Source organism: Protopterus annectens, chromosome 2.part1, assembly GCF_019279795.1.
Source record: "Protopterus annectens isolate FY-2018-M chromosome 2.part1, PAN1.0, whole genome shotgun sequence".
In the NCBI taxonomy this organism is placed as follows: Eukaryota; Metazoa; Chordata; order Ceratodontiformes; family Protopteridae; genus Protopterus; species Protopterus annectens.
The window spans coordinates 1,074,749,583-1,074,776,669 of NC_056729.1; the positions used below are offsets into that span (position 1 = coordinate 1,074,749,583).

General features: G+C 40.8%; 1 protein-coding gene across 1 annotated transcript in view; it reads right to left on the minus strand.

Annotated features, from left to right (window-relative positions):
• Nucleotides 1–27,087, minus strand: part of LOC122794934 (adhesion G-protein coupled receptor F3-like) — a 190,830-nt gene that overhangs the window by 17,974 nt on the left and 145,769 nt on the right. Inside the window, exon 5 of the mRNA XM_044063529.1 lies at nt 19,741–19,943. Coding sequence (XP_043919464.1) covers nt 19,741–19,943 — 203 coding nt within the window. The remainder of the gene's footprint in view (nt 1–19,740; nt 19,944–27,087) is intronic.

A 27,087-nucleotide genomic window follows, 5' to 3' on the forward strand; every position in this document is an offset into this window, starting at 1 on the left:
TTATTTCATTTTCTGTATTTAGGGGACTACCATGTATGTGGTAATTCGTGGGTACTTTGTTTTTTCCAAAGGGGATGACTATGCACTTTTTGGCATTTAGCTTAAGGCCATGATTTTGACACCAGGTATCCATGGATGATGTCTGTATCAGCCGGAGAGTCAATTATGGCCCCCAGTTTGCAGTCACCTGTGAACTTTGTCAGCCATAGTCCTCCTGTGCTTGTCTGTACCTCTGAGTAGTATATACCGAACAGGAGGGGTCCCAGGACTGAGCCCTGGGGTCCACCACTTGTATCCAGTTTAGAGACAGACCTAGAGCCTGCAACTCTCACCGTGTGGGTTCTAGCCATGAGCCAATTGGCAACCCATCTCATGATGTAGGGGTCTATATTCAGGCTGGTGAGCTTGTCTATAATACCAGAATGGGGAATGGTGTCGAAAGCCTTTGTGAGGTCTAGGTAGGCTGTGTGGACCTCCTTTCCCTCATTTAAAGCCTTGGTAACTGTCTCAAAGAAGTCCACCAGGTTTAGGAGGCATGATCTGCCCTTAAAGCCAAACTGGGTAGGATCCAATGTTTGGAGGTTCCCAATGTCTCTGTTAATGAGTAACATGATGATGCGCTCCATAGCCTTGCAGACCAGGTTAGTCAGGCTTATAGGGCAATAGTTCACAGGGTCCATTGTGGCTCCACCTTTGTGGAGCAGGATAACTGTTGCTGTGCACCTCTCTATGGGTACGTAGCCTGTAGACAGGCTGAGTTTGAACAGTGTGCTTAGGTGAGGGGTTAGTTAATTTTGGAGTTCATGTAAGATGCATCCTGGGACACCGTCTGTTCCCATTGAAGCTGTGTTTTTGGCTTTGGAGAGGGCTGTTTTAACCTGAGTATCAGTGATTGCTGGGGCTCTACATTCTTCTAGTAAGGTTATGGGCCCTTTAGGGGGTGAGAGGGGGGTGACATTTGCACTAAACCTGTCTTCCAGAATGTTGGCAATATCAGTCGGTTCAGTGTATTTTGTGCCATTCTGCACTAACGCAGAGCAGATCTGAGAGTTTCCAGTTAGGTTCTTGACATAGCTAAAGAACACTTTGTGGTTATCTTTGGAGTCCTTGGCAACTCTTCTTTCAAAGCTAGCCTTGGATGATTTTATGGGGATCATACTTTCTTGCTGAAACTGATCAGGGATGTCTTTCCTTCTTGGGATTTTACTCTTTTCTGTACTTGTTTCCTCCTTCCATTGTATAGCTTGTTTATGGCAGGGGTCCACCAGACTGGTTTCCTTTTCCTGGAGGTGTGAGTCTTGGTTTTGCTTGGGATTGCACGATCCATGCATTCTTGCAGGTTCTCATAGAGTGCCTTTGTAAGGGATTCAGCAGCTTGGACAGTGTTGTCCTTTAGCATGGGGGCTGTGATACTTTCCACCTCGGTCTTAAGTAAAGTGAAGTTTGCGTTTGAAAAGTTTTTCACGGTGGTTTCCTTGATTGGGGGTGGAGGTGGAATGTGGCTATCCCGAGTGATTAGTCTATGGTCTGATCTAACCATCAAGGGGTTGACTTCTAGTGTAGAACACCGGTCGCCCATGTTGGTGATGACCAGGTCCAATATGTTGTCAACTCTGGTGGGGGTGTTGACGAGTTGATCCAACCATTCAAGTTTAAAAATTCTAGGAAGCGTTGGGCAAGGGAGTTAGTACTTGAATAGTTCTCCCAGTTAATGTTTAGGTAATTGAAATCACCCAATATTAGGGCATTTGGTAGGACCTTCATATTTTCTAGTGTCTCCAGAAATGTTGAATGGGGGTACTGGGTTATGATGGGTGATCTCTAACAAGCTACAATTTCAATTGCAGTTTTGCCCATTGTTAGTTGCACATGGATGATCTCTGAGGCATTATGCTGTGTCACTAACCTGGAGGTGTGGGTATCCTTCATGAATATGAATACACCCCCGCCTTTTGTGTTTCGGTCTGGGTTCTGTGGCCGAAAAGTATGGTATGAGCTATAGCCTGATAGTGCTGGGGTGCTCTCTGGAGCCTTAAACCAGGTTTCTGTTACTGCACAGATATCGAAGTTCTCCATACTGAAGAGTGCCTCCAGTGCTTGCATTGTGAGGTTTAGACTTCTGGAGTTGAGTAGCATTACACTTAGTTTTTGGTTACTTGTGCTATTTGTGGTGGTGGGTTTGTCTTTTGAGCCTTGCCTAAAAAAGGCACTATGGGGGTGGCAAAAGCCTTGGCCAGTATTTGAAAGCCTAAGAGTGACAAGTGCAAGCCATCTCTTGCGAAGCAACGATGCTTGTCAAGCATGTCATCCCAAGCAGACAGATACTGGATCCCCTTTGAATGACACCAGAAACTTAGCCAATTGTTGAAATTGATCATTTTTTCTTTATACTGTGGCATCACTCTTGGTGAGGGCAGGATGCTACTCAGGGTCAGGGTCATACCAGCTTGGGCTATGTGATCAGAGAGTGATCAGAGAGCTCTTCATGTCTCTTTTCATGTAGTCTAGGGAGGTAAGTCTCAGATCATTCACACCAACATGGACAATGACAGAGTCATATTTGTACTTGTTCTGTAGTGACCTGAGTGCTTGTGTTATGTGGTGGATCCTGGCGCCTGACAGGCAGCTAACTGTAACCTTCTCCTTGTCCAGCCTAGTAAGTGGGACATCAGTGTGCCTGACTATAGAATCGCCTAGTACTAGAGTGTTGGGTATGTTATTTTGCCTTAAGGGCTGTGATTGCATTGCACACTGATTATGTGAAGTATGTGTTTCATGGTTTGGGATGGGGTGTGGAGGTTGCTTGGATGTCTACTTTGGAGGTCTCTGTTGCTTTTGCAGATTTTTACTTAGAGCCACTGAGTATGTTTTCGTGTATTTATGTGTTATGTGCCAGTGTTGGATTAGTAGGTCTATGTGCGAATGGAGGTGTGTTTCAAGTATTTTCCTTCTCCTCATGACTGTCAGTTCCAGTCTTGGGTTGTGAGAGCTTTGCCTCCAGTTTGGCTGTATAATTGCATCTCTCACATATATTAGTGTTTGGTGGTAGGAGGGGAGGGTTCTCTGTGTACATGAGGCAGTTGTAACATTGCCTCCAAATGACCAGATTCACCAGTTAGACTGTAGAATACACCTGAAACTGCCCTTTGGACATGCCTGAATAGGTAAAGTGAGCAGTTTTACTGATTAGCTGGTAGGGATGAATAGAGAGCCTTGTCCTTCTAGACAGTATAGGGGGTCTATTGCTACTGTTAATTAGTGCTTGCTTTGAGTTTTGAGCTAGTGCTGGGCTATGAAATGAATGGTTTGAGTGCTTAAGTTGAAAATGTGTCTAGTTCCAAGGGAAAAATTGAAGAAGTCAGTGATCAGACCCCTATTTTGATCTTTATTTTCAAATTTAGTTACTGAAGATCTCTTCAGCCTTTCAGTCATCCATTTGGTATTCTGGTCAAAAAAAATAAACTTTATTCATCTGCTTTTACTGTATCAGTGCTTCTTCCTTCTTTATTACTTTATTTTGAATTACTTAATTTTGCATTTTGCTGCTTGTTCTTAAAAGTGCTTAGTTGCATTTATTCTGCTGCATTTTTCACTGCTTGTTAGTAGCCTCATTACATGGTAATTGTTATTCTAAGCCTCTTAACTTGAAGCTCAAGTGCTTAATTCAAAACTATCTTACATAAGTAACATTTGCAGTCTACACTACTGTGGCAGGAGAGGTAGCTTATATCCTTCTAAGCTGGGAATTTTTGATAGAAGGCTTATTGTGTCTGTTATTCTAAAAGTGTCATAGTTCTGGCTTATGTTTTTGGGTTTCAAGCCTGATATTTTACATTAAGAAGGTTTGTGGTCTACAGTCTTGTACGAGGACAATGTAGCCTTCACCCTTCTGAGCTGGAAATTATTGGTTGAAGGCATATTGTACGTGACATTAGAAGTGTCTCTGTTTTGTTTTAAACAATTTACTGGAGCTGTTGTGCATTTGGTGTACTTTGTCAGAGGTCCAGAGTGTCTCTGCTTGAATCCAACCCATCCAACCCTAAAAACAAGAAATTAAGCTTATATATTTAATCTGCGCTTTTTCATCTGTATTTTACTGTTTACTGCATTAATTTGTTCGTCTTTGACTGTTTTTTTTTTCTGTTTGTGCAAGTTCATTACCTGTAATTGTTTTGCACTGAAATATTGCTTAGTTAGCATAGACTAGATTCAGACTTGCTGAATCTAGCCTGTTTTTCATACACTTGAACTCAAATCCAGCCATCTTACACTAAGAAGGGCTCCTCTGCACCCTTGCAGCAGAAGACTATGGATATAGCCTTTTTTGAGCTGGGAATTGCTGGATTAAGAATCATTGTGTGATTTTCTATTGGCATACTAGTTTAAAACTGTTTTATTTCACCTGTATATAAGCATTGTATTTGCTCGTAGTTGTACATAGCGCAACGGGGGTTAGTGGTGCCTTTTATAGACGCAAACACCTAGAAACTATTTTGTCCCTAGACACTAGTCAGTGAAACATTTCCAGGTTACTCTGTCATTGTCCATGTTGGAGTGAATGACTAGAGACGTACCTCCCTGGACTACATGAAAAGAGACATGGAAGAGCTCTCGGATCATGTGGCCCAGGCAGGTATGACCCTAGCCCTGAGTAGCATCCTGCCTTCGCCCAGAATGATACCACAATATAAGGATAAAATGATTGACTTCAACAATTGGCTAAGCTTATGGTGTCATTCAAAGGGGATCCAGTATCTGTCTGTCTGGGACGACATGATTGACAGACCACGATGCTTTGCCAGAGATGGTCTGCACCTGTCACCCCTGGGATTCAGGTTACTGGCTAAGGCTCTTGCCACCCCTATAGTGCTTTTTTAGGCAAACTTCAAAGGACAAAACCACCACCATAACAGGTACAAGCATGCAAAATCTGAAGGTAATGCTACTCAATGCTAGAAGTCTAAACCTCAAAATGCACTCTCTCGAGGCACTCCTAAAAATGGAGAACATCGATATCTGTGCAGTAACTGAGACCTGGTTCAAGGCTCCAGAGAGCACCCCTGCAATACCAGGCTACAACTCTTACCACACTTTTCGGCCACCAAACCAGGGCCGAAACACTAAAGGTGGAGGAGTGTCAATATTCACCAAGGATATTCACACCACCAGGCTAGTTGGCCAACACAATGTGTCTGAAATTCTCCAAGTGCAACTAACACTAGTTAAGACTGCAATCCAAATTGTAGCTTGCTACAGATCCCCCACCATACCCCAAGATTCTCACTACACCTTTCTAAACATACTGGAAAATATTAAGATAGAACCAAACACCCTAATACTGGGTGATTTTAACTACCCTGCCATTAACTGGGAAAACTACTCATGTCCCAACACCTTTCTTAGCGGTTCTTGGAATTCATAAATTCCAACGCCCTGGATCAACTAATCCATAGTCGCACCAGGGGCTTCAATATCCTACACCTGGTCATTACCAACATGGGAAATCAATGCTCCATACCTATGGTCACCCCCTCGTTAGTCAGGTCTAACCATAAGCTAATCACCCTTAACATCCACATCCCACCCTCACCCCCAGTAAAGAAACCACCATAAAAAACTTCTCCAAAGCCAACTTCATGCTACTCAAGTCAGAAGTGACAAACTTCATGACACCCATGCAGATGGGAACTGAAAGTTCAACTGCTGAATCCTACACTAAGGCACTGTACGAGCACATCCACTCATGCATGAATCGTGCCATCCCAAATAGAACCAAAATGCTCTCATCCAAAAAAAGGAAGCCAATCTGGTGGTCCCCTGCCATAAACAAACTTTACAACAAAAGGAAGAAACTTTTGCGGAAAAGAGGAAAATCCCAGGATGCAAAAAAACTCCCTTACTAGCCTCAGTAAGAAACTGAGATGCCTCATAAAATCCTCCAAAGCTAGTTACGAAAATAAAATTGCCAAAGATTCCAAAGACAACCACAAAGCATTCTATAACTATGTCAAGAATCTAAATGGCAATGCTCAGATCTGCTCTGAGCTAAAACAGAATGGCATTAAATATACTGATCCGAAGGATATTGCCAATATCCTGGCAGATCGATTCAGTGCCAACTTCATCCCCTCTCACCTAAATGGCCCATCTCAATACCGGAAGATTGCCAAATTCCAGTAATAACGGCCACACAGGTACAAAACGCACTCTCTAAAGCCAAGAATACAGCATCCATGGGACCAGATGACATCCCAGGCTGTGTACTACATGAACTACAATATGAACTGGCATCTCACCTAAGTGTCATGTTTAATCATAGCCTCACCTCAGGTTTCGTGCCCACTGAGTGGCGCAGAGCTACAGTTATCCCAATCCACAAGGGGGGATCCACCTTGGATCCCGGAAACTACCGTCCCATCAGTCTGACAAGCCTTATCTGCAAGGCCATGGAGCGTATTATCATGGAACTTATAAACAAAGACATTGGCAACCTTCAAACACTGGACCCCACCCAGTGTGGGTTTGTGAAGGGCCGATCTTGTCTCCTGAACCTGATTGACTTCTTTAAATCAGTCTCCAGAGCCATGGACAAGGGTAAGGTGGTCCACACAGCCTATCTAGACATTGCCAAGGCCTTTGACACCACCCCCCACTCTGGAATCATAGATAAACTTACTAAGTTGGGCATTAATCCCTATGTCACCCAATGGGTTGCTAAATGGCTTACTGATAGAACCCACACTGTAAAAGTAGCCGACTCCAAATCCAGCTCCAGACAAGTGACAAGTGGAGTACCTCAGGGTTCAGTCCTGGGGCCGCTCTTGTTTGGCATCTACTTCTCTGAAGTACAGGTCAACACTAAGGGACTCTGGCTAAGAAAGTTTGCAGATGACTGCACACTGGGAGCCATTATTGAATCCCCAAATGATGTGGATACTCTACAAAAGGGCCTTACAGAAACAGATGCTTGGTGCCAGAGTCATGGGCTCAAGCTCAATGCCAAGAAATGTATTGTTATCCCCTTAGGGAAAAAACATGTATCCATGAATTACCATATAGGTGGCAGTACACTAAACACAGAAAGTGTGATAAGAGACTTAGGGACACAGGTGGACAGTGGTCTCACCTTCGATAACCACATCGCCACAACAGTCAGGAAATCCTTCTATGTGGCACACCTCATCACAAAGGGCTTTTCACCCAGAAAAAAGGAGGTCATTGTTCCACTGTACTCATCCCTCATTAGACCCATTATAGAATACAACGCCACATTTGGTATGTACCTCTCAAGACATCTGCAACAACTGGAAAGGCCTCAGAAATACCTCACTAAAAGAATCACAGGCCTAAAGCAGATGCCCTACGCTGACTGCCTTAATAAACTCCAGCTATACTCTGTCACATATCGTCTACTCAGAGGCGATCTCTACTTAACATACAAGGCCATGTCAAACCCAGAGCTGTTGGACATGCTACACTTAAAGAAATCCCAATCCCTCAGAGCTACACGCTCCAGGGATATAAACCTTGTCATCACAATAAACAAAACATGCTGGAGGGATAGGTTCCTGACCCAGAGACTCCCCAGACTCTGGAATAGATTGCCCATACATGTCAAGCAGAGTGCCTCTTTGGACCTCTTCAAGAGGAACCTTGACGATTGGATGGGAGAAAGGAAATTCACCCCAGGGATCACGTCAGTCACCCTGCTAGACAGGGGTCCAGGAAAGTAAATAATGTGGGAAGAAATAGCCAAGGAATTGTTATGGCTAGGCTTGTATAGGCCCTAGGGCTGATAGCCTAGTACCAACCTATGAACCTATGAACCTATGCTGCTATGCAGGCAATACAGACGCACACTTCTGCACTGCAGGTAACTCAGCTGAGCACTGAGCAGTGTTGCTGCACTTTTCTTCTCTGATCTTCTGTAGAATAAGTCCCCATTTTTATCCTAGAGCAAGATGCTGATCTAATTTGTCCTCTCACAAATGAGTACTTACAAATTACATTCTACTATGGACAGTCAGTTTCCCAACATTTTTTCTAGCCAGCCTGATTGACATGGACACTCTGAGGTAATGTAGCAATTGCCTCATGTATACTGACAACCACTTGCTCCTAAAGCAAAATACAGTGTATGAGAGATGTAACTATACCATGAAACTAGAATCAGTCCTCTCACGTATCAATAAACAAGACAGCAAAGAGGTTGTCAGCACAAGCACACACACATGCACACACATGCCACACATGCACACACACAAACAAACACACACACACACACACACACACACACACACACACACACACACACACACACACACACACACACACACACACACACACACACACACCTCTTCAGTCACACAAGATAAGATCAAGAGACATAAAACACATACACAGAGGTAATCACTAAGAGCCTGACAAAAGACCGGAGACCTCAGCTACCTACACATACCAGTACACAAACAGAATCCACCAATACATAACACACACATCAGTGTCTCAGCAATTAAGCCCCTAAGACAAAACACCTCAAATGTCTTAGTCATAGGTGACTCAATAGTGAAACACACAGATGTCCCCCTCACCAAGCTGGACAAGGAGAAGGTCATGACTGGCTGCCTGTCAGGTGTCAGGATCCATCAAATCTTGCACACACTCAAGTCACTCAGCAACAATTACTGTTATGACTCTGTTATTGTAGATGTTGGAGGGAATGACTTGAGATGTACCTCTCTGGACTATATGAAGACAGGTATGACTGAACTCTCAGATTATGTGTTCCAGGCAGGTATGTCCCTAGCCCTAAGCAGCATTCTACCTTCACCAAGGATGCTGCCACAATACAGACAAAAAAATGATTGATTCAAAAATTGGCGTAGCTTCTGGTGTCACTCCAGGGGGATCCAGTATTTGACAGCCTAGGAAGACATGGTCAACAGACTACACTGTTTTGCCATAGTTGGCCTTCACCTGTCTCCTCACGGCTTTTGCATATGAGCAAAGATGCTTGCTTCCCCACATAGTCCCTTCTTAGGCAATGTCAAAACAACAAAACTTCTGATGTAAAGAAATACACTGGAGACAAACTCAAGGTCATGCTGTTTAATGCTAGGAGCCTAAACAGTAAACTGCACTATCTCTAGAAGCACTCCTCACCTTTAAAAATGCCAACAATGTTTGTGCAGTCACTGAGACTTGGTTCAAAGCCGCACCCCAGTCATATAAGGCTAAAATGTCCTTCACACAGTCAGACTTCAAAATGAACATGAAAGAACCAAAGGTGGAAGTGCATTCATCTTCATTAAGTCCAAATATGCCTCAAGACTGGTAAATCAGTTTGAGTCTCTTGAGCTACTCCAGCTCCAAATAACTATATGCAAAATACCCTACCACATCATTGCTGGCTACAGCTAAATACAGAATGGCATTAAATATAGCTAGATCTGCTCTGAGCTAAAACAGAATGGCATTAAATATACTGATCCGAAGGATATTGCCAATATCCTGGCAGATCGATTCAGTGCCAACTTCACCCCCCTCTCACCCCCTAAATGGCCCATCTCAATACCGGAAGATTGCCAAATTCCAGTAATAACGGCCTCACAGGTACAAAACGCACTCTCTAAAGCCAAGAATACAGCATCCATGGGACCAGATGACATCCCAGGCTGTGTACTACATGAACTACAATATGAACTGGCATCTCACCTAAGTGTCATGTTTAATCATAGCCTCACCTCAGGTTTCGTGCCCACTGAGTGGCAGAGCTACAGTTATCCCAATCCACAAGGGGATCCACCTTGGATCCCGGAAACTACCGTCCCATCAGTCTGACAAGCCTTATCTGCAAGGCCATGGAGCGTATTATCATGGAACTTATAAACAAAGACATTGGCAACCTTCAAACACTGGACCCCACCCAGTGTTGGTTTGTGAAGGGCCGATCTTGTCTCCTGAACCTGATTGACTTCTTTAAATCAGTCTCCAGAGCCATGGACAAGGGTAAGGTGGTCCACACAGCCTATCTAGACCTTGCCAAGGCCTTTGACACCACCCCCCACTCTGGAATCATAGATAAACTTACTAAGTTGGGCATTAATCCCTATGTCACCCAATGGGTTGCTAAATGGCTTACTGATAGAACCCACACTGTAAAAGTAGCCGACTCCAAATCCAGCTCCAGACAAGTGACAAGTGGAGTACCTCAGGGTTCAGTCCTGGAGCCGCTCTTGTTTGGCATCTACTTCTCTGAAGTACAGGTCAACACTAAGGGACGCTGGCTAAGAAAGTTTGCAGATGACTGCACACTGGGAGCCATTATTGAATCCCCAAATGATGTGGATACTCTACAAAAGGGCCTTACAGAAACAGATGCTTGGTGCCAGAGTCATGGGCTCAAGCTCAATGCCAAGAAATGTATTGTTATCCCCTTAGGGAAAAAACATGTATCCATGAATTACCATATAGGTGGCAGTACACTAAACACAGAAAGTGTGATAAGAGACTTAGGGACACAGGTGGACAGTGGTCTCACCTTCGATAACCACATCGCCACAACAGTCAGGAAATCCTTCTATGTGGCACACCTCATCACAAAGGGCTTTTCACCCAGAAAAAAGGAGGTCATTGTTCCACTGTACTCATCCCTCATTAGACCCATTATAGAATACAACGCCACATTTGGTATGTACCTCTCAAGACATCTGCAACAACTGGAAAGGCCTCAGAAATACCTCACTAAAAGAATCACAGGCCTAAAGCAGATGCCCTACGCTGACTGCCTTAATAAACTCCAGCTATACTCTGTCACATATCGTCTACTCAGAGGCGATCTCTACTTAACATACAAGGCCATGTCAAACCCAGAGCTGTTGGACATGCTACACTTAAAGAAATCCCAATCCCTCAGAGCTACACGCTCCATGGATATAAACCTTGTCATCACAATAAACAAAACATGCTGGAGGGATAGGTTCCTGACCCAGAGACTACCCAGACTCTGGAATAGATTGCCCATACATGTCAAGCAGAGTGCCTCTTTGGACCTCTTCAAGAGGAACCTTGACGATTGGATGGGAGAAAGGAAATTCACCCCAGGGATCACGTCAGTCACCCTGCTAGACAGGGGTCCAGGAAAGTAAATAATGTGGGAAGAAATAGCCAAGGAATTGTTATGGCTAGGCTTGTATAGGCCCTAGGGCTGATAGCCTAGTACCAACCTATGAACCTATGAACCTATGCTGCTATGCAGGCAATACAGACGCACACTTCTGCACTGCAGGTAACTCAGCTGAGCACTGAGCAGTGTTGCTGCACTTTTCTTCTCTGATCTTCTGTAGAATAAGTTCCCATTTTTATCCTAGAGCAAGATGCTGATCTAATTTGTCCTCTCACAAATGAGTACTTACAAATTACATTCTACTATGGACAGTCAGTTTCCCAACATTTTTCTAGCCAGCCTGATTGACATGGACACTCTGAGGTAATGTAGCAATTGCCTCATGTATACTGACAACCACTTGCTCCTAAAGCAAAATACAGTGTATGAGAGATGTAACTATACCATGAAACTAGAATCAGTCCTCTCACGTATCAATAAACAAGACAGCAAAGAGGTTGTCAGCACAAGCACACACACATGCACACACATGCCACACATGCACACACAGGCACACACACACAAACAAACAAACACACACACACACACACACACACACACACACACACACACACACACACACACACACACACACACACACACACCTCTTCAGTCACACAAGATAAGATCAAGAGACATAAAACACATACACAGAGGTAATCACTAAGAGCCTGACAAAAGACCGGAGACCTCAGCTACCTACACATACCAGTACACAAACAGAATCCACCAATACATAACACACACATCAGTGTCTCAGCAATTAAGCCCCTAAGACAAAACACCTCAAATGTCTTAGTCATAGGTGACTCAATAGTGAAACACACAGATGTCCCCCTCACCAAGCTGGACAAGGAGAAGGTCATGACTGGCTGCCTGTCAGGTGTCAGGATCCATCAAATCTTGCACACACTCAAGTCACTCAGCAACAATTACTGTTATGACTCTGTTATTGTAGATGTTGGAGGGAATGACTTGAGATGTACCTCTCTGGACTATATGAAGACAGGTATGACTGAACTCTCAGATTATGTGTTCCAGGCAGGTATGTCCCTAGCCCTAAGCAGCATTCTACCTTCACCAAGGATGCTGCCACAATACAGACAAAAAAATGATTGATTCAAAATTGGCGTAGCTTCTGGTGTCACTCCAGGGGGATCCAGTATTTGACAGCCTAGGAAGACATGGTCAACAGACTACACTGTTTTGCCATAGTTGGCCTTCACCTGTCTCCTCACGGCTTTTGCATATGAGCAAAGATGCTTGCTTCCCACATAGTCCCTTCTTAGGCAATGTCAAAACAACAAAACTTCTGATGTAAAGAAATACACTGGAGACAAACTCAAGGTCATGCTGTTTAATGCTAGGAGCCTAAACAGTAAACTGCACTATCTCTAGAAGCACTCCTCACCTTTAAAAATGCCAACAATGTTTGTGCAGTCACTGAGACTTGGTTCAAAGCCGCACCCCAGTCATATAAGGCTAAAATGTCCTTCACACAGTCAGACTTCAAAATGAACATGAAAGAACCAAAGGTGGAAGTGCATTCATCTTCATTAAGTCCAAATATGCCTCAAGACTGGTAAATCAGTTTGAGTCTCTTGAGCTACTCCAGCTCCAAATAACTATATGCAAAATACCCTACCACATCATTGCTGGCTACAGGTCCCCCACCACGAATCAGGAGAAGCACACCACCTACCTAGCCTTGTTAGAGTTGCTCAGTATAGAGACAAACACCTTGGTCATGGAATATTTCAACTATCCTTCCATCAGTTGGTTGACATACATGAGCACAAACATGATCACTCTGAGGTTCCTGGATTTTGTTAATTCAAAAGCCCTAGAACAGTTGACCTGCACCACCACACTAGGCTCAAATGTCTTAGACCTAGTGCTCACCACATAAATCAGTCATGTTTGAAGTGAAGATCAGACCTGAAACCCTGACAGGTGCAAAAAAACTGAAAAATTTCTCCAAAGTAAACTATAGCCTACTAAGCAATGGTATAAAAGGTTTCAAAGCCCCTGCCAACAATGACTCCTATGCAGACGAGAACACAAATACCTTATATAGCCACTTAAATAAATTTGACTCAGCTGTACCTGACAGGACTAAAACCAGTTCCTCCCAAAACAACAAGGCACACTGTTGAACTGTAAGTATAAATAGGTTATAAGACAAAAGAAAGAAACCGATATCTAAGAACAAGAAGGAACTTGCTCAACAGAGGAATAATACCCTCCACAGCTTGAACAAGCAAATCAGATATCTTGTAAAGTCTTCTAAGGCTAGTTACAAGACTAAATTAGCATCCCTAGCTAAAGACAATGTTAAGGCATTCTTTAGCTATGTCCGAAACCTAAAAGGGAATGCCTAGCTCTGTGCCAAAGTTATAGTGAGCAGTGTCGCAAATGTTAAACCTGAGGAAATTGCAACCTGCTAGATGACAAATTTGTCAATAACTTCACCCCACTATTCCCAACAGCCATAACACAAAGCATTCCTGAAACAAGTCCTCTACTAAGTATCTGCAAAGAATGGGTCATACAAAGGCTCTCAAAGGCCAAAAACATGGCCTCTATGGTACCAGATAACACCCCAGGTTGCTTACTAAACAATCTAAAACAAGACCTACCAGAACCACTTGGCTCTCTCATTAACCATAGCCTGAGCAATGACTTTGTTCCCACAGAGTGGAGATCAGCAAGAGAACAGCAACAGTAATCCCCTTGCACAAAGCAGGTCAATCAACTGACCAGGAAACTATTGACCCATAAACCTAACCAGCCTTATCTGCAAGGCTATAGAAAGAATCATCATGGACCTTATTAACAAGGCAACAGTCAACCTTAAACTCTTGACCTGACCCAGTTTTGTTTCATCAAGGGTAGCTCTTGCTTATTTAACCTGGTGGACTTCTTTAAGAATGTCACCAAAGCCCTGGATGAGGTCAAAGCAGAACATGCCACCTATCCGGATTTAGCAAAGGCTTTCGAGACAATCCCTAACTCAGGGATCATTCAGAAACTCTCCCAGCTGGGGGATTAACCCATATGCCACTAGATGGGTAGCCAAATGGCTCACCAACAGAATGCAAACTGTCAAAGTTGGGAAGTCCAACTCCACCAGTAGACCAGTTACCAGTGGGGTACATAAGGATCTGTGCTGAGCTCTCTACAGTTTGGAATGTATTTCTCTGAGGTCCAGTTAAAAATATATGGCCTGTGGCTTACCCATTTTGCAGATGACTGCAAACTGGCTGCAATCATTGAGTCCACAATGATGTTAACATATTACAGAAAGGGGCTGACAGACAAATGATTGATGCCAAAATTACGGACTAAAACTAAATGCAAAAAAATGTCTCATTATCTCCTTTAGTACCCCCTGCTAATTATGATAAAGATAGCACCCCTCTAAGCTCAAATCCAGTGGTGCAAGACTTGGGAACATAGGTTGATAGCAATCTAATCTTCCATCACCATGTTTTTATAGTGGTAAGGAAAGCCTTCTACATTGCACATCTCATAAATAATGGCATCGCATTGAAGACTAAGAAGGTTATAACTCTACTCAGGCCTTATCAGACCAGTAATTGAGTACAATGCTCTCTTCTCTGTGTATCTCACAAGACACTTGCAGCAACTGGCAAGACCACAGTGGTTTCTAAACAAGACAATCCAGGACATTCAAAACTTGACTTACACAAAAAGACTGAAAACCATGTCATTGTGCTCTGTATCATACAGACTGCTTAAAGGCAAGCTATGCCTGGCTTACAGAACAGTCTCTGACTCTGCCCTAATGGAAATGCAGCGCATTTGCAAATCAAATAGGACAAGAGTCACTCACTCCAGGGATCTCACCCTAGCCTTTGACACTAACAAAACATGTTGGAGAGACAAATATATCTCACAGAGATTGCCACTCCTTTGAAATAAGCTCTCACTTCACATAAAGTAGAGCTCCTCAATGATCCTATTTAAGCACAAACTTGACAGCTGGTTTCATGATCGTAAACTCACCCCGGGGGTGACATCTATGACCCTCATGGACAGGGGTAATAAAAGCTGATCATAGAACTGCTCTGCTAACAACGACCATCTAACAATTGTCAATTAGGGTACATGGTTTTTACACGGCTAGGCTTGTAAAGGCCCTAGGGCCATTAGCCTAATAACCTCCTATGAAAGTATGAACCTATGAGCTGGTTAACATTGGGAACTCTGCTTTCCCTGGCCCTATTAACACCCCATTTCATCATAGTTTAGTAAGTGCTAGCAAGTAACTTAACTGAATGAGGATTTTCATCAGTATGACAAAACCAGTGGAACTGCAATATTCTAAAGCTCAGACAAAATGGATTGCTTTATGGTCATCCATACCACTCAACCTCTTACCACCACAAATCTGGTCAAAGCAAAAAAACAATGGGGGGGGGGCTAAAATTTGAAACAGATTTTAAATATTACTCTTATAAACTTAAAATGTGCTTGAATAGTAGGTATTGTATTAGTATACAATTTCTAAAAGATATAAAGTCTAGAACTCAAATACCACCATTATTTATTGATGCAATCCTCAATGATTTGCCAGAAAACCACAACTTTTATGTGGAAAAGACTGAAAATATAAGGCAAAAATCTGGACAATTGAGAGGTATACAAGCATCCACAAAAGGGAGTGAAGTATTGCAAATGTTTGCATTTTAATGAATGTTGTTTAACCCTGTCATGTGACTATCCTGATGTGAAGATGCTTAACGCAGTAAACTGGATGATCAAATCCAGCCCTTACATGGCATCTACAGATTGCTTTCCATGGGTAACTAAGCCACCACCTCAAAAGTAGGTAATCATTTTAAAATAAAGAAGATGATTTCATCTTCATGGTACTGCACTTTCATTTTCTCAATTTTAATCCCCACCAAAAATGGCAAACATGTAGTGCTGGCATCCAAACATAAACATCACCTTGTTTGCCTTTGTGAACTACTGGTTGCATGCCATCTTTGAAAAGGTGCCACAGTTGCTTGCATGCCATCTTTGAAAAGGTGCCACAGTTGCTTTACTCCTTATATTCAAATGTCTTAACTTTTGCTCTTGTACTAAGATTTATAAAATGATGATACTGTCAATCATTTCTCAAACTCATTGCTTTATTGCCACCTCAATAACATTTTTATTCCCTTTGTAAATCATATTAAAGATTTTACTGCATCTGAGTGTATGACATTGCCTGTGCACTTAACAGAATAAATATTTTGGATCTATATTTACTTCCTGGAGGAAAAAGAAAATGTTTAGATCTTAATGTCTGTTATTCAGGAATACATGGTAATTATTGCCTTATACTTCAGCAAAACAGGAATATTTAACTTCTTTTACCTAGAACCCATGTTTTACTGAACATTTTGTTAATACAGCAAGCATAAGGAACTGTGAAATAAGATAGTTTCTCCTTACATCCATTTCTATGCAGTTAGTAACTTTTCAGATACTTGTTTCCGAATAGCAGCCTTGCTTCAGGGGAAAGATCCACATCTCAGTCACTTTTTTTTTCACTAAGCTTTTTCCATCATTTGTCACGTATACCCTTCAATACTGCCTTGCTTGCCAATATGTTGTGTTTTTCTAAGTGGTACTATCGTTCACAGTCACTGTTATATTGTGTTAAATATAAAATGTATTTTTGTAACAATACCACACTGATATTTTTTTCATGTGAAGAAACTCATGCTAAAAGAATAATTGAACTGTATAGCTTCAAAGAAATTAATTAATAAATAAAATGATTCATTAATGATTATCCAATACATAAATATGCAGCTCTAGCAATTTTATCTTAATGTTATGTTATGCTAGGCAAGTCTGTCAAATGTTCCATTCTTAAGTTGTGCCTGAAAGCAGATTTACATGGTAATGCAGTCTGCAGTCTCACTTAAATAATGCATTAAAAATCAAGCTACAGCAATACATCAACCCTGTTCTGAGTGAATCAAAAATAAATACTGAAGTGGTTGTGTGAAATAATTTATTATAAAATAAATATTATTTTAAACAATAAAAATATAAATTTAGTGAAGCACTCTGCTCTTCTTTAATAGTACATTCATAACTCCTTCCCAAAGTTGCAACAATTCCACAATAAAAAGCTATGTAATGCAGTTGCACAAGCAAATGTTACTGATGCAACAGGTAGCACAGCTGCCTTTGGTGTAAAAGGCTGCTGGTTCTATTCTCTCTCCCGGTAGATGAATTACTATCAATGCAGTACAGAATGGGGGGGGGGGGTGCTACTTTCCTGAGTGTGTCATCCTTTGGATGTTAAACCTATGGACCCATCTGCCATAGTTGGTGGTAGACTGGGTGGGCTGGATATAAAAGAACTCAAGACACCTATAGAAAAGAGTATGGGAAGTTCTTTGATGGCCTGGCCAAATTTCCCCTTAGTAGTATAAATACTGTATCATGACCCCTGAAAAGAGGTTACTAGCCTAGTGGGACTAACCCAGTCAACAAAGGATGAATGGCCTAATCAGAAAATAATTTTATTTTAATGTATTTAAATTAATGAAACAAGCTTCCCTCTTTACCCCATAACACACTAACATTTGTACAACAATGTATCTGCTTTTAATTTAATGAGTTTCAACATACAGTAATAGACTCAGGAGTATACCAGACTGAAACTATTCTAAAAGAGGACACCGTCAGAAAAAAAAGTGCAATATACAAACTGCAGTAATTCAGTCTAATTATAGATATGCTGCTATTGTTTCAATTTTACTTTGACAATATTACCTTCATATTGTTCCCTGTCTCCCTTGTCTCCTGTTTTGGGATGGGTGTGGGTCACTGCTGTCCTATTTTGCTTACTAATTGCTACTTATTGCATTTCTACTTTGATTTTTATTATTTTTTCTCTGTCTATATGTGCAACTGTTTCCTGCATTGAAAACAAAGCATTGTAATTTTGTTCAGCTACACTGCTGTGTAGTTCTGAATGACAATAGTTTTCTTTGACTTTGATTAGGAATGATGAATTAAACTAGTCTGCTATTAAAACGTCTACTATAACTATTCTAATTTTGAACATAAAGTAATGCACAATAATCTCCTTTAACTCATTTTGGAGCAAGTAATCATACAAAAGTTATAATATCAGACTGTGAAAATGCGAAGCATTTCAGGAAGAGTGTTATCCTTTTAAATACTGTAGCCAAATGGTTCTGCTGGTCTCTTAGTTGGCAGGTCTTATTTATTTGCATAGCATGCATTCATGCAAGAATTTTTAAATGCACATACACCCAAGTATTGTGTATAAGTGCAGCATGTCATAAACACTTAAACATATATAAGAAATGTTACCTTTTATCTATACAAAGTGTATGCAAAAAAAAAATGCTGTACCAAAACACAAGGATATTATAATGTACCTTGCATATCCTTCTAAATGTAAAATATTTTGACACAATTTGTTTCCTTACCTTTTGAACCATAATGCACTATCTCCCCAATTCATTCATTATACTTGTGCCTTCCTTCTATATTTTATACTTATATACATATATATATATATATATATATATATATATATATATATATATATATATATATATATATATATATATACACACACACACACATATGTGTGTAGATTATATATATATATATATATATATATATATATCTTTATATATATGTCTATATATGTATATACATACATACACATATTTCCAGTACTCCAGTTGATCTTTATGACCCATGACACCAAGGTAGGGCTATCGTGGAGATGCAGCCCAAGATTTTAGTGGATACGACCCTATATATGAGCTTGACACATCCATTAAAGATGGATACAGCCATGTAATAAGCTTACCTTTATGTCACCTGAGATTCAATAGATTTTTTTATGCTATTAAAATGGTCTACGGGGAAATGCAAGATGGTATTTAAGCCACTATATACCCAAATGCATATATTATGGGTTTCAAAGCACTTTTACCACCAGGTTAGCAACTGTAGAAAGAGTTTCACAGCTCTGACAGGATATATAGATGCTCACTTTCATTATGTAGCATACAGCCTCAGGCATAAAGCTATCTGCATTAATACTTTGTTCTTAATAACTTACATTTAGCTTGTCTCAGTCTATAATGCTATATCAAGCTACAGTTTGATAGATTCTAAATTTCTAGCACACTGTATCAAAACAGTAACCTATCATAGGTAACGGCTCTGAATCGAAATTTTTTAAGCCTAGCCAATAACTCAAGGTTAGAATTAAACTGTGTACCTTGGGACTAGGAGGCGTAAAGACCTTAACCATTATGCCAAACTCACCCAATCATAAGTTAACATAAGTAATAGCATTACACTTCAGCCATTGTGACACATTTCAAGTTAGTAAAATAAAATGATTTTTTTCTGTAAAGGAACCAATAGATATTATAAAAATATGCAGGATATCGGGACATAAATAACCATTTCTATGTATAAGAAAAAAAGTTAATGTAAAGTCAAATGTGCTTCTTAGCTGACAGAGAAAGATATATAATAGAATATCATACCTGTGCCAGATCCAATATTTTATTCAGAGCTTCATTCACACAGTTATCTAACACAGTGTCCCAAGATCCATTGTTTAAGCATTGTCTTGTCCTGTTGCCAACTCTTCCAGGTGGGCAGGTCATTACAGAGTTGCTTCCCAGTTTGGTAATTAACCATGTGACATTTGCTACAATATCCTCTGGGCATGTTTTGTCAGTCTTTTCTAGAATAAGATGAAAGCATTTTTAGAAAATAAAATTACATTTCCGCTGTGCAGAAGTTTGTACTGTCTGAAATTGTCTTCCAGACTCATTTCAGCCTTAAAATTGATGGGTTCTTCAGGCCCCTGCAAATAAAGGAACTATAATAGTCTAATTTTTATGCTAAATTGTTTGCTAAATTTCAGATTTGATTTATAACATGCACCTAAAACACAAAATGGTAATTATATGGTGAACAAAGTATTTAATGTATTAACCTGATGTGAAACAAATGCATAGCACTGCAAATGATGCTTTCCAAAGGAATATCACAAATGTGAAATACTGGGCTTGTAAATACAAGAAATCATGAAACATAACTGTTTACATGTCACTGATAAATTCTAACCAATTGCAGTAGTCTTATTATTTTCTTAAACAAGTTGTAAGAAATGAAAAACAATGGATAACACTATATAACAGAGATTAATATTACGCTAAATACTCAAGCGAACAAAGCTCCAGTCCACCAAGAACACAAGCCCAAAAGTTCCTTAACGCGTTTTTATTAATTTTGCACAAGTAAAAAGCAACGTTTTCGCCACAAACACAGTGTGGCTTCTTCAGAGGAATTTTTTAAAAGAATACAAAAAGTACCTCCCTTTTTATAGGAGTTACTAATTACTTAATTAGTAAGCTTAATTGAAGAAGCTTAGTTAAAAAGACAGACACAAAAAAACAGACACAAAAACCTCGCCTGCTGTTACATTTACCCTTAAAAAATTGCATTCAAAGTGCAATAAACAATTATTTTGCACATCAGAAGCATATGTTATGCACTCTAAACGAAATAAAACATATAAGTAATCTAAAACAAGAAATATATGTAATAACAATATATCAAAAAATGTGTGTAATATAACAAATAAAAAATGTAAAAATGTTTCTAAAGGGACAACACAATTCACTCTAGCTAACTTCAGGCAATAAGAAAACCCTTTTGTAATACAATAAAAGAAGTCAAATAACTAAAAATTAGAAATTGCAGCAATACTAACTGCACAAACTTACTCTACCTAGAATGCAATCTTATAATGTATCTGACTAAATAGTTCATATACATTAAGAATACTTAAAAATGGAGAATATAAATACTGACTATACACAAAATGATTTATATTAAAGGCTTTTTTGTGTGAAAACAAGTGCAGTACTAGCAATACTAGAAAGTGACAAGCCAAATGGGTGAGAATTCATTAAGAGACATTTTCAATTTACTGGATGTCATCTCAGGTATGCTTTATACTTTAACACTGGGGCTATATTACAACTTTCATTTAGCCCCGGTGTATTGAAAGAGTCTAGTTTTAGCTGCCACAACAATTCAATATTTCAAGTAAAATGGAAGTAGGACCACCCCTAATAGAGGGAGCCACATGGTCAATACCCATAAACGAAAATGCATGGCCTGGATTATTAAATACATGCTTAGCCAGTGCGTTTTCACATTTGTTATTTTTGATTGCATAATGGTGCTGGTATATGCGCTCCTTAAACTTTCTATCCGTCTTACCGTAGAAAGCAGGACAGCATGTGCAAAAGGCCAGGTAGATTATAGATTTCGTATCACAACAGATCCTACACTTAATAAAATATTTCCTACCTGAAACCTCAAATGAGGTACCTGACTTTATGAGGTTGCACCAATTGCACATACCACAAGGGAATGACCCCTTAATCCTATTAAAGGAGTCACCTAAAGAAACGCATTGTAATAGATCCTTCATATTCCTCCCTCTCCTGAAAACAACACGGGGTTTTACCCCTAGTTTGTCAGACAACAACGCATGTGTAGAAATAAAATACCAATTCTTCATTAAAATGCCCAAAATAGCATCAGAATTTATGTTGTATGTCATGACAAAACTACACCCAAATTCCTGTGGTGTATTTTCAGAAACAAAACTTGTGGCACAAAAAAGTGGCATAGGTGGAATGTCACTAGCTGTATGCTCAGGGACTACTTCAACTGTGGGTAATACTGGAAGAAGGGGTTCATATAAACCTTCCCTTCTCTTAGTGGACACCTCATTAATAAGATCATCAACCAACCCCGATGGATACCCACGATGTAAAAAATAAACCTTCAAGCTAGTCACTTCGGACTGGAAATCACACAACTCACTGCACATTCTTGCCGCCCTCACTAGTTGGCCTTTAACAATGGCTCTTTTTTGTTTTAATGGGTGGGAACTAGTGAAATGAAGGAAAGAATTCACATAAGTAGCCTTCCTAAAAGTAACCGCTTTAAGCTTGTCAGATGTTGGGAGCCTTGACAAGCTAACATCAAGATAGTCAATTGAGTCGGTTTCAAATCGGTAAGTGAATTTTAAAAAAGTTGTTGTTGAGTTCAAATACTCAACAAAGGAGTAAGCGCTTGATGAGTCACCCTTAAATAAAATAAACACATCGTCTAAAAAACGTGTATAAAATGAGATCTTGTCGTTCCAATCTTTGTTATTAAGTAAGAAGTGCCTTTCCCAATAGGCCATAAATAAATTGGCCAAAGCTGCACCACAGGGTGAGCCCATAGCTACACCCTGTTTCTGAACGAAGACTTCATTATCAAACACAAAAAGTTTGAAGACAAGATGATGTCCAATAGCTCAGTGACATTATTAATGTCGTTCTTAGGGCGCCCAACTCAAGTAGAAGAAGTTCAACCATTCGATCCCTTCCTGGTGGGGATAGATGTATATAGATCGACTCGTCGATGGTAAGAAAATTAGTAGTCTCTTCTATTGTGACCCCCTTCAAGTTGGATAAAAAAGACCAGGAATCTTTGCAAATGCTTGGGATGAGTTTTACAAACTTAGAAAGCAAAAAGTCAATGTACTTGGAGCAAGGGTATGAAACAGATGACCTACCATCTATTAATGTTCTCATTGGAGGGTTGGCCAAATTTTTGTGGACTTTGGGTATACCAAACATGACAGGTGTTTTAGGATTCAAAATATCAATGTATTTAAAAGTATCCATGTCAATTCTACCACTTATGAACAGGTCCCTGAAATAACCCCTAATTCTACTTGAACAAGTATTCATTTCATTCAAGGAAGAGGCTTCATAAGCCAGGGAATCAAGGACTTTGTACATTCTTTCCACATAGTCAGCTTGTTCAAAAATGGCCAACCCACCCCCTTTGTCAGGTTTTATAATCCTGACTGCAGAAGACCGTAATTTGTTTAAAGCTAACAATTGTTCTTTCGAGATGTTAAAAGTATTAGACTTAAAACTGTGACTTACGCTAAATACTAATTGGATGCATATTTTGCATATTCCTAGTGTAAGGTCTTAATAGGGTCATAGGTTCTAAAGAGGTTACTAGGCTATTGGCTCTAGGGCCTTTATAAGCCTAGCTATGTTATGCCTTTGTTCTATTATTAACCAAGTTGTATGGTCTATATTTGCAGTATAAGTCTATGATCAGCACCGGCTGCCGTTATTCAAGAGGGACATAGGTGATACCCCAGGGGTAAATTTATGGTCTCCCATTCAGTTGTCTAAGTTACACTTAAATAGGGTCATTGAGGAGCTCCAATTTACGTGACTTTGGAGTTTGTTCCAGAGGAGTGGCAGTCTCTGGGAGACATATCTGTCTCTCCACCATGTCCCATTAATGTTGCAGGCTGGGTAAAAAACCTAGAATGAGTGAATCTTGTCCCACTTGACTTGCAGATGTGTAGCATTTCCATTAGGGCAGGTTCTAAGACTACTCTGTAGGACAGGCACAAGTCGCCTCTTAGCAGTCTATAAGATACAGAGTACAGTGACAGGGTCTTCAGTCTGTCCATGTAGGTCATGTGTTGAAGGCACTGAATTTTCTTGGTTAGAAACCTCTGAGGTCTCTCCAGCTGTTGCAGGTGTCTGATTAGGTACATTCAGAAGGGAGCATGTACTCTATTAGCAGTCTGATGATGGATGAGTACAGAGGAGCTATAACATCCTTAGCTCTGGATGCATTGCTAATTATGTATGAGATGTACAATGTAGAAGACCTTTCTTACCACTATGGATACATGGTGATTGAAGTTAAGGATGCTGTCAACCTGTGTTCCCAAATCTCTCACCACAGGATTTGAGCTAAGGGGGGTACTGTTAATATTGTAATTTGCAGGGACTTCCCCTTTGCTGGAAGGGATGATAATGCATTGTTTTGCATTTAGTTTAAGTCCATGGCTTTGGCTCCAGTCATTTGTCTGTGTAAGTCCTTTCTGTAGTATGTCAACATTGTTGGGGAACTCAGTGATTGCACCCAGTTTGCAGTCATCAGCGAACTTGGTAAGCCACAGGTCATCTATTTTTCACCTGGACTTCTGAGAAGTAGATTCCAAACAGTAGGGATCCAAGCATAGATCCCTGTGGTACACCACTGGTAACTGGTCTACTGGTAGAGGTGGAATCCCCAACTTTGACTGTATGTGCTCTGTCAGTGAGACACTTGGCTACCCATCTAGTGGCATATGGGTTAATTCCCAGCTGGGTGAGTTTCTCAATGATGCCTGAGTAGGGGATTGTGCCAAAAGCCTTGGCTAATTCAAGATGAGTGGCACAGTGGTGCAGAGGTCAACATTGTTGCCTCACAGCAAGAGGTTCTCCAGTTCTATTCTTGGCTGGGGTACCTTCTGTGCAGAGTCTGCATATCCTCCCTGCATTCATGTGGGTTTCCTCTGGGTACTCCTGTTTCCTCCCACATTCCAAAGACTTGTCTGGAGCATTTCTCCCTAGGCCTGTGTTGAAAATAGGCTCTGTCCTAGTTGGACTTTCCTGGTCAACAAATGTTAAATAAGTAAATAACATAGGCTGTATGTACTATTTTTCCTTCATCCAGGGCTTTGGTGACATTCTCAAATAGGTTTACCAGGTTAAATAAGTATGGTCTACCCTTAACAAAGCCAAATTGGGTTGGGTCAAGAGTTTGAAGGTTACCTATGTCTTCACTGATAAGGGCCATGATGATTCTCTCCATGGCCTTGCAGATAATGCTGGTTAGGTTTATGAGCCTGTAGTTCCCAGGGTTGGTTGATGGTTCGCCTTTGTGCAAGGGAATTACTGCTGCTGTTTTCTACTGTGCTAGGACAAAGCCAGTACTTAGACTGTTGTTGAAGAGAGTGCCAAGTGGTTCCACTAGGTCCTGCTTTAGACCATTTAGTAGGCAGCCTGGGATGTTATCTGGTCCCATAGAGGCTGTGATTTGGCCATGGAGAGTGTGGTTATGACCTGTTCTTTGGAGATACTAAGTAGAGGACTGGTGAAAGGTATGCTGTGGGGACAAGGGAGTGAAGTTTGTGCCAAGTCCGTCTGGTAGCAAGTTGGCAATGTCCTCAGGATCAGTATGAGTAGTACCATCCACTACTAGTTTGGCACAAAGCTGGGCCTTCCCATTTAGATTTCTGATGCGGCTAAAGAATACCTTGTGATTCTCCTTAGCTGAGGATGCCAGTTTAGCTCTGTAATTGGCTTTCGAGGACTTCACAAGATCTCTAATTTGCTTGATCAAGCTGTGGAAGGTGTCCATCTTCTGTTGAGTTAGTTCCCTCTTGCTCTTAGACATTAGTTAATTCATCTTGTTGTGTAACCTATTTATGCTTGATGTCTACCAGGGTGTCTTGTTTCTTTGTGAGGACCTTGTTTTGATCTGTTCAAGTACAGCTGAGTCTATACATTTGTACAGGTGTTTATGTAGGGCAATTGTCTACACCCCTGTATAGGTGTCATTGTTGACAGTGGTAGCAGGGGTGTTGAAATGATCCATGCCATCACTTAGGAGGCTATAGTTTGCTTTGGAGAAATTTTTCATCCTTTTTGCTCTTGGGGAGGGTGTCAGGTATGATTTTTACTTCAAATGAGACTGATTTATGATCAGACCTTACCAAGGAGAGCAACACACAGGGGGGTAGTGCAGACAGCCCCTATGCTGGTGAGTACTACATCTAGGACACTCAAACCCCTTGTGGGGGGTTCAGACTATATATTCCAGAACATTTGTATTAACAAAGTCTAGAAACCTTAGGGCAAGCGTGTTTGTTCTCACATATGATTCCCAATTGATGGAAGGATAGTTGAAGTCACCCATGACCAAGGTGTTTGGCTGTATAATTAGTGACTTAAGTTGGTTCAGGTAGGCAGAGTGGTTCTTGTTGTTCATGTTGGGGGACCTATGGATAACAATGATATGGAAGGGGGATTTACCTACAGTTAGTTGGACTTGGAGTAGCTCTAGGGAGTTGTACTGTTTGACCAGTCTTGGGGTGCATTTGTCTTTAATAAAGATGGATACACCTCTGCCTTTGGTTCTTTCATGCTCGTTTTGAGGTCTGACTGTGTGGAAGGCATTGTAGCCTTACATAGCCACGGTGCTTTCTGCGGCCTTGAAGCATGACTCTGACTGCACAGACATTAGCATCTTCCAAGGTAAGGAGCGCTTCCAATGAGTGCAATTTCTGATTTAGTCTCCTAGCATTAAGTAGCACAACTGTGAGTTTGCCTGCAGTGTTTTTTTTTTTTTACGTTGGGAATTTTGTTTATTATGACATTGCCTAAAAAAAGCATTATGGAGGAGGCAAGTACCTTTGCCAGTAACTGAAAGCTAAGAAGCAATAGGTGAAAACCATCTCTGACAAAGGACCATGGTCTGTCAACCATATCTTCCCAGGCTGACAGATACTGGATTCTCCTAAACTGACTCCAGAAGCTAAGCCAATTGTTTAAGTCAATCATTTTTTGTTAATATTGAGGCATCATCCTGGGTGAAGGTAGCATGATCCTTGGGGCTAGGGACATATCTGCCTAGGACACATAATCTGAGAGCTCAGTCATGTCTCTCTTCATATAGTGCAGTGAGGTCCGTCTCAAGTCATTCACTCCAACATGGACTATGAGTCATAATGGTACTTGCTGTTGAGAGATTTGAGTGCCTGAGTGATCTGGTGGATCCTGGCACCTTACAGGCAACTGACTGTGACCTTCTCCTTGTCCAGCCTGGTGAGGTAACATCTGTGTGTCTTACTATGGAGTCACCTATAACCAAGACATTTGGTTTTGAGGTGTTTTACCTTAGGGGTATATTGGCTGAGACACTGTTGTGTGTATTATTATGTGTAGTGG